The sequence below is a fragment of the Cervus elaphus genome, chromosome 4 (assembly GCF_910594005.1).
Source record: "Cervus elaphus chromosome 4, mCerEla1.1, whole genome shotgun sequence".
NCBI lineage: Eukaryota > Metazoa > Chordata > Mammalia > Artiodactyla > Cervidae > Cervus > Cervus elaphus.
The window spans coordinates 67739227-67747047 of NC_057818.1; the positions used below are offsets into that span (position 1 = coordinate 67739227).

The 7821-nt window shown below is 44.4% G+C and overlaps 1 protein-coding gene and 1 non-coding gene across 2 annotated transcripts; one reads left to right on the plus strand and one right to left on the minus strand.

The window, feature by feature from the left end:
* Positions 1–781: 781 nt before the first annotated feature.
* LOC122693030 lies at positions 782–888 on the minus strand. The gene has a single exon (XR_006340828.1). It is a non-coding gene; the product is annotated as a U6 spliceosomal RNA (small nuclear RNA).
* Positions 889–1411: 523 nt separating this feature from the next.
* LOC122692892 (zinc finger and SCAN domain-containing protein 4-like) lies at positions 1412–3669 on the plus strand. The gene is given in 4 exon segments (XM_043900706.1): positions 1412–1807; positions 2695–2851; positions 2944–3041; positions 3043–3669. Coding segments are annotated over 4 exon segments (1278 nt in total).
* The last annotated feature ends 4152 nt before the right edge of the window (positions 3670–7821 follow it).

Consider the following 7821-nt stretch of genomic DNA (forward strand, 5'->3'; position numbering starts at 1 on the left):
ACCATCTTTCTAAAGTCCATATATATGTGTTAGTATGCTGTAATGTTCTTTATCTTTCTGGCTTACTTCACTCTGTATAATGGGCTCCAGTTTCATCTATCTCATTAGAACTGGTTCAAATGAATTCTTTTTAACGGCTGAGTAATATTCCATGGTGTATATGTACCACAGCTTCCTTATCCATTCATCTGCTGATGGGCATCTAGGTTGCTTCCATGTCCTGGCTATTATAAACAGTGCTGCTATGAACATTGGGGTGCACGTGTCTCTTTCAGATCTGGTTTCCTCAGTGTGTGTACCCAGAAGTGGGATTGCTGGGTCATATGGCAGTTCTATTCCCAGTTTTTTAAGAGATCTCCACACTGTTTTCCATAGTGGCTGTACTAGTTTGCATTCCCACCAACAGTGTAAGAGGGCTCCCTTTTCTCCACACCCTCTCCAGCATTTATTGCTTGTAGACTTTTGGATAGCAGCCATCTTGACTGGCATGTAATGGTACCTCATTGTGGTTTTGATTTGCATTTCTCTGATAATGAGTGATGTTGAGCATCTTTTCATGTGTTTGTTAGCCATCTGTATGTCTTCTTTGGAGAAATGTCTGTTTAGTTCTTTGGCCCATTTTTTGATTGGGTCATTTATTTTTCTGGAGTTGAGCTGCAGGAGTTGCTTGTATATTTTTGAGATTAATCCTTTGTCTGTTGCTTTGTTTGCTATTATTTTCTCCCAATATGAGGGCTGTCTTTTCACCTTGCTTATAGTTTCCTTTGTTGTGCAAAAGCTTAAAAATATGGAACGCTTCACGAATTTGGGTGTCATCCTTGTGCAGGGGCCATGCTAATCTTCTCTGTATCGTTCCAATTTTAGTATATGTGCTGCCGAAGCAAGCACATGACTTGGTTTCATTTGCAGATATTTAGTTAAGGATTTTTACATCTCTACTCATATAAATTACTGGACAGTAGTCGTCCTTACTTTAATGCACTTGTAAAGTTTCATGATCAGGAGGGTTCATTAATTAAAATAGGAATGTCTTCTCTTTCCCTATGCTCTGTGAGAATTTGTGTATTATTAGAGTTATTACTTTCTTAAGTTTCTCAAAATTTACCTATGAAGTTATCTGAGCCTGAAATGTATGCTTTCTCTTTCTTTTTTAATTATACTGGTGATATATATAATTAGATGCAAATCTCCTGTTTCTATTGTATGATCTTTAAGCATCCAACACTATCAACAAATGCAGCATTTATGCAACATTTGATTGTTACCTAAATAGTGAGATAAGAAAATAATAGGAAAACTTATAAAATATTATTTATAAATGTCCTAATGTTGTTTTAAAGCAGATCTCCAGAAACAAAGGACATCAAGAACTAAATCCTGGCAGCTGAATCTATAAGAAACATTGCCAAGAATGGATTTAGGTTTCAGAGCATCATTTCAGTGTGAACCATCCAAGGATGACCCAAAGTCAGCAAACACAGACTTTATCCCCAGGCGAGGACCCACTCTGCAAACAGCAGAGGATATCTCTAAGTTGCAGAACACCCAGCCCAGCTTATTGCAAAATGGCAATAACTCATGTGCAAGGCAGGAACTGCAAAGACTCTATAAGTCATTTCATTTATGGCTGCAGCCAGAAAAACACAGCAAGGATGAAATTATTTTTCAACTTGCCCTGGAACAATTTATGATCAATAAGCACTACAGTGAAAAGTCTACTTTGAAAGAGAAATGGAAAGCAAGTGGTGGAGACCTGGAGAAATTCACAGAAGATCTGCATGATGACTGCATGAAGCTACCTGACTTGGTAAGTGGAGCGTTCTGACCTCTGGGATGAGGGGCAGAAAGGAATAAGGAATAAATAATACATTCAGTTGTCGGAGCCTGGAAGAAGAGAAAGAAAAGTTATTGTAGACCAAGTTATTAGTCAGATCACTCTTCCTCACCCAGACAAATATTTACTAGCCCATGTAAGCAAGAATCAACATTTTATGTGTTTATTCAGTGAGGCATATAGGAACCAACATGTTAATTAGTGTAATTGATTTTCATTGGTGAAGTGCTAAGAGGACCCCACTGAGAAAATGTCAATTGGGCAGAAACCTCGGGATGAGAAATGCCTTGACAAGAGCTGGTTCTTCCCTCAGAAAGCCTTGTTATTGTTCACTCAGTTGTGTCCGACTCTTTGCGACCCCAGGGGCTGCAGCAGGCCAGGCTTCCCTCCCTCCACTATCTCCTGGAGCTTGCTCAAATCCATGTCCATTGAGTCGGTTATGCCATCCAACCATGTCATCCTCTGTCGCCCCCTTTTCCTTTTGCCTTCAATCTTCTCCAGCATCAAGGTCTTTCCTAATGAGTTAGCTCTTTGCATCAAGTGGCCAAAGTACTGGAGTTTCAGATTCAGCTTTAATCCTTCCAATGAATATTCAGTGTTGATTTCCTTTAGGATTGACTAGTTTGATCTCCTTTAAGTCCAAGGGACTCTCAGTATTCATCTTTTTTCATTATGGAAGACACACTAAAAAAGAAATTACCATGAAATTTGATACAAGCAGAAACAAGGGCAGGACAAAGAGGTGTGGGAGCCCACAGTACAAAGATATTGGGAAAGCTTGACTGAGGCGGGTTTTCCAAAACCGGCTTTATCACATAGTAGATCCGTGTGTGAATAATCACGCCTTTTTTTTTTAATAGGTCCGTGTCCGCATGCAGGGGCAGGAAGCCCTCTTTTCAGAAAATATGCCCTTAAAAGAAATCATCTTTCATCTAACCAATCAGTTGTCGACAGGAGGGGTGAACATGAGGACTCCACCCCAGACTATGCAAGATACGTCCCTAGAAACAGGACAAAGTGAGTGGGCAGAGTCCAGATCCCAGTGGGGTGGCCTGTGTGGGCTCTTTCTTGGGTGCAACTTCACTGAGTCACTTTTTCACCTCCTACAGGAAATGAAGATAAAGAAAATGATGGCAATATTTCTGTGAAAACTCATCAAGTAAATGACAGTATTACTAGTCCAAGCAATCAAATACCTTCCCTACTCCAAGTTCTGTCCAAGTTCTGTCCAAGAACAGAACTGTCCGAGGCTGGAAGAAGGAGGTGTTTCTCTGGAGAATCCACGAAGCTCCAGAAGAGGAGCAAGTCCAGGCCCCTCCAGGCTTCAGGACAGATTCCTGAAAGGACCCTCTTCTCAAGATGTCCTCATGGAGGTGGAACCAGACCAGGTCACCCCTGAGCCTGTTTCTACCCACCAGAGCTCTGAGGGGACTTCTGCACATGGGGAGCACCAGGAAAGATCCCATAGAGCCCCAGAAGTATACAGATGTGAGAGGTGTCCCAAGACCTTCAAGTATTCCTCTCGGTTCAGAGTTCACCAGAAAAGACACGATAATGAGAGGACATGTGTTTGTGCCGAGTGTGGCAAAGGCTTCTTCCAGGCATCAGACCTCCATGTGCATCAGAGGATTCACACAGGAGAGAAACCCTTCGCGTGCAGCACATGTGAAATGGCCTTCACCCACAAAACCAACCTTCGGGCTCACGAGAGAACCCACACGGGAGAGAAGCCCTATGAGTGTTCCCTCTGCCAGAGATGCTTCCGCCAGTCCTCCACCTACCACCGCCATCTTAGGTTTCACCAGAAAACTACCCTCAAAAGTGCTCCACACTAAATTAATCTTCCTTGGCTACGGCCCCAATGTAATGGATATAAATATGTATGTGAATATGTAGATTTCCATAGTATTTCTCCATTTAGATTGTACTTTATAATTTCCTCATGTTATTCCCATTGTCTCACACCACCCAAATATAAGTTTAAGGAAGACATGTGGTTTCTCAGTATTTTTCACTAACTTTTCCCAGGTGCTTTGAAATAGCTGACACATTTCAAACAACTAGTAAATACCTGTTTAGTACATGAATTTATCTTTAAGATTGGTGTTATTTTTAAAATTTAGCCCCACATGGGAAGACAATGTGTTCCCATGCCAGGACACATGATCCCCTGCTCATAGAGGTCCACTGAAGCTTTTGCTGCCTGCTACCCTGCTCTCTGTCCACACCCTTTATCTTGTGGGCTTCACCTTTTCAGAAACTGTGAATCTGGGGCGATCTGGGTCCCGCTGAGGATATCAGATCTTATTGTCCTCCCAGGCCTCGACCTTCCCCTGAAGCTCAATAGGTTCTTGGCCTCCTTTCTTAATCAACAGAAATTGATCAGAGGCCAGAAAAGAAATTCATGCAAGGCTTTATTGAGGTCCCTGCTGCAGCAGAGGGGAGCAGAAACAAATTATACGTTCCCTTGTTTGCTTGCTCCCCAAGGTGGGGCTCAGCACCCTACTTTTGCTCCTGACCCTCTACTTTTGCTCCAGGCTCTTCAAAAGTGGCAGTTAGGGACTTCTCTGGTGGTTCAGCGGTGGAAAATGAGCCTGCGAATGCAGGAGACACAGGTTGGCTTCCTGATACAGGAAGATCCCACATGCTGCAGGGCAACAAAGTCCCTGCGCCACAACTATTCAGCCTGTGCTATAGAGCCCTGGAACTGCAACTACTGGACTGGCGTGCTGAAACTACTGAAGCCTGAATGCTCTAGAGGCTATGCTCCACAGCGGGAGAGGCGATCACAATTAGAAATCCATGCTTCACAGCTGGAGAGTGGCCCCCACTCACCGCAACGACAGAAAAAGCCCATGGAGCAATGAAGATTCAGCACAAATTAGTAAAAAATAAGTAAAAAAATCCAAATGCAAAAGAATGAAATTGGACCCCCAACCTAACACCAGATACAAAAATTAACTTGAAACGGATCAAAGACCTAAATGTTAGAGCTTAACTCTAAAGCTCTTAAATAAATATTCATGACCTTGGATTAGGTCATGGTGTTTTAGATAAGACACCAAAAGCAGAAACAGCAATAGAAAAAATAAACTGGACTTTATAAAAAGAAAATTTTTTTTTAAGTGGCAGTTGGATTTTTTGGAGTGGACAGAATTCCCGGCCTGCACAAGCTTGAGTGACTTACTCCAGGTGACACGAAATGTGGTCCATAGATCTGGACATTTCTCTGCTCCAAACAGCCTCATCCCTTGAGTGGCTGGCGCCTGACGGGGAGAATCCCTCCCAGTTCCCTGGAGCAAAATGATGACTCCCTGGAGCAGTTTCTGGGAACTTGGGAAGGGGCTGCCCCTGGCCGGGATCAACCTGCTGTGGGCACAGAGGTCCTATCTGGGGTGCCATAAATTGTTACTGAAATCGCAAGTCCTTGTGCCTGACACAGAATGAAGCCCATCAATACTAAATATTAGAGTCTTAAACAGAGAAAGGTTTATTACAGATTCGTACAAAGGTGGGTGGCTCATGCCCTAAGAACTCCAAAGTTATTTAAAAGCTTTCAGCAAGTCCCTTTAAAAGCAAGAGGTGAGGGATGGGCATGGTTGGCTGTTGCAGACTTCTCAGTGTCAGATCCTTTGTTCTTGAGGTCCGGTCATGGTCAGGTAATGATGTTCCTGTAAGTCTCTACCAGATGGATGTTATTATCTGTCCTGACAAGAAAGGGCAAAGTCCCAAGGCACAACTTTCACCCTCCAAGGTCCCAGTCCTAGCTAAGAGGAGGCAGATCTCAGTTGGCAGCTCCTTCAGGGCCAGGTTCCCATATCCTGCCCAGCTGTCATCCCTGAGGAAGCCAGGCATCCAACCCAACTGGCCCTCTGTCCCCTCAGGCCACCCAAATTGGAAGACCAGATCTCACAGACTGCAACTCACACAAACAGCCACTGCTATTAGATCACAGAGAAAGGGATGGGGGAGAGGTTCACCGCTGCCTCAAGGGCTGGGCCACGGCTAGTGGAAGGCCTTAATAAGGGCTCTGGAGCTCTCAGGATGTAGACCTCAGTCTGTTTCCTGGGCTCTCCAGTTCACCCACTAGCCCAAGGTGGGTGAGCTGGAGGGCCTCCAAGAGAAGGTCTGAATCTGCTTCTTACCTCACTCTCCACTTAATGACCACCACATCATGAACCTTGGACTGAATCATTTCCCCAGTGGCCCCTCATTGACAATTACCTGTGGGCGGGGCCCACTCGGTGCTGACCAGTAGCTAAGCAGGACAACTACCAGGGTGCTCAATGACGTTGGTTGCTTGTGGGCGGGGCCCACTGAGGCACTGGCCAATGGCTGAGCAAGACCTGTTGCCTAGTAACAGGGTGCTGCGTGACGAAGCACAACAAGGTTACCTGCTAAGGGCTGCACTTCCTGCTCTGTGAGGCTTTCCCTACCTGTGCAGCCAAGCAGTTATTTTTAGTCCCAAATAGAAGTAGCTGCGCTTGATGGAGGCTGAAGTGATTTCTTTCTCAACGTTCTGGTGATCTACAGACAAGATTCCCAGAAATCAGTCTTTGGCCTCTTTTAAAAGGAGTTAAGTTCTTCCTCTGCTCCTGGAAGTTGGCAGCGCCACTTCCCATTGTCCCTGTTGTCGCTCAGTGGTGTCTGACTCTTTGCAACCCCACAGACTGCAGCACGCCAGGTTTCCCTGTCCTTCACCATCTCCCGGAGTTTCTCAAACTCATGCCCATTGTCCCTAGTAGGGCCGGTTTACACTTGTTCCCTGTGGCTGACGCAGCGCGCCCCTTGCCAAAGCCTATAGAGCGGTGGGAACTCTGGGTAATGCGGAGTGTCTGGACCATGGGCTTGGGGCAGGACTTCCGGCATCACACAGGTGGCGGTCATTGTCTGTTGCTGGGTCTGTACACTCCATCATAGCTTCAAGAATGTGGTGTCTGGCCCCAGGAAGTCTCGAGAGAAATTTCACCCCCACCCTAAACTTCACAGCGATGTCTGAAGGTCAACGATGGTGAATAACAAATGTGCTTGGATCCTGTACTTCTCCTCCTCCCCTTAGGGATCCCGCTCAACCCACACCTGGGGATGGCAGTCACCGTGTTGAGCAACCCTCGTCATGTAATTCAGGGTTCTCCATGTCCTCACCCTACCTTACCCCCATCCGTGTCCTAAGAATAAGAGGCGCCTAATCAGGTCACTTCTTTCTGGCCACAAAAACGTTCTTGATCACCATCTTAGAGTCTGCATTAGGAAAAGGCTTTACAAGTCTAGCAAATGTAAGGAAGCTTTTACAGCAAGTGCTCAGGTGTTCAGCTCTAGGCAGTACACACTGGGAAAGACCTTATTTGTAGGATAGGGAATAGGGTAAATCTGTTAGCCAAACTCCCATCTCAGTGGCCACTTGGGAGTTCACACTGGAAAAAGGCTTTACGGCTGTGTGGAATGTGGCAAAAACTTTTACGTAAATACAAAACTACAGTAGAGCTTGAAAATCAGTAGATACTCATTGAACATTTAATTTTTTATTAAACATTTAATTATTAAAGAATTGAATGAACGTGACACCCCAGATTCCTATCCATTTTAGGTTTTTACTGTTTTAAGGCTACTTGAAAAGTCTTAAAACTATACTTCAAAGTATTACTGTATTAAAGAATGAAAAAATAATCAAATTTCTAAGACAAAATCCTGAATGGCCAAAGTTTCCACATAGCCACTGCTCAGATAACTGTCGATTCTCAGACTCACATGTCCTGTTCAGTTTTCTTTGAGATCTTTTGTTTTTCAATCCTCTGCAGATATGTTGCCAGAGCTATCCAGCCACTATTTTTTAAAAACTACGTTAACAGTTTTCAGTGATTTTCATTTCACAATGTTTTCTGGAATCATCTCCACTCCCCACGCAGATGCAATCGTTGCAATAACAGTAGCAATCAATGCTCATTGTGTTGACACAAGGATGAAAGAGCAGATAAAACGAAGGAGGG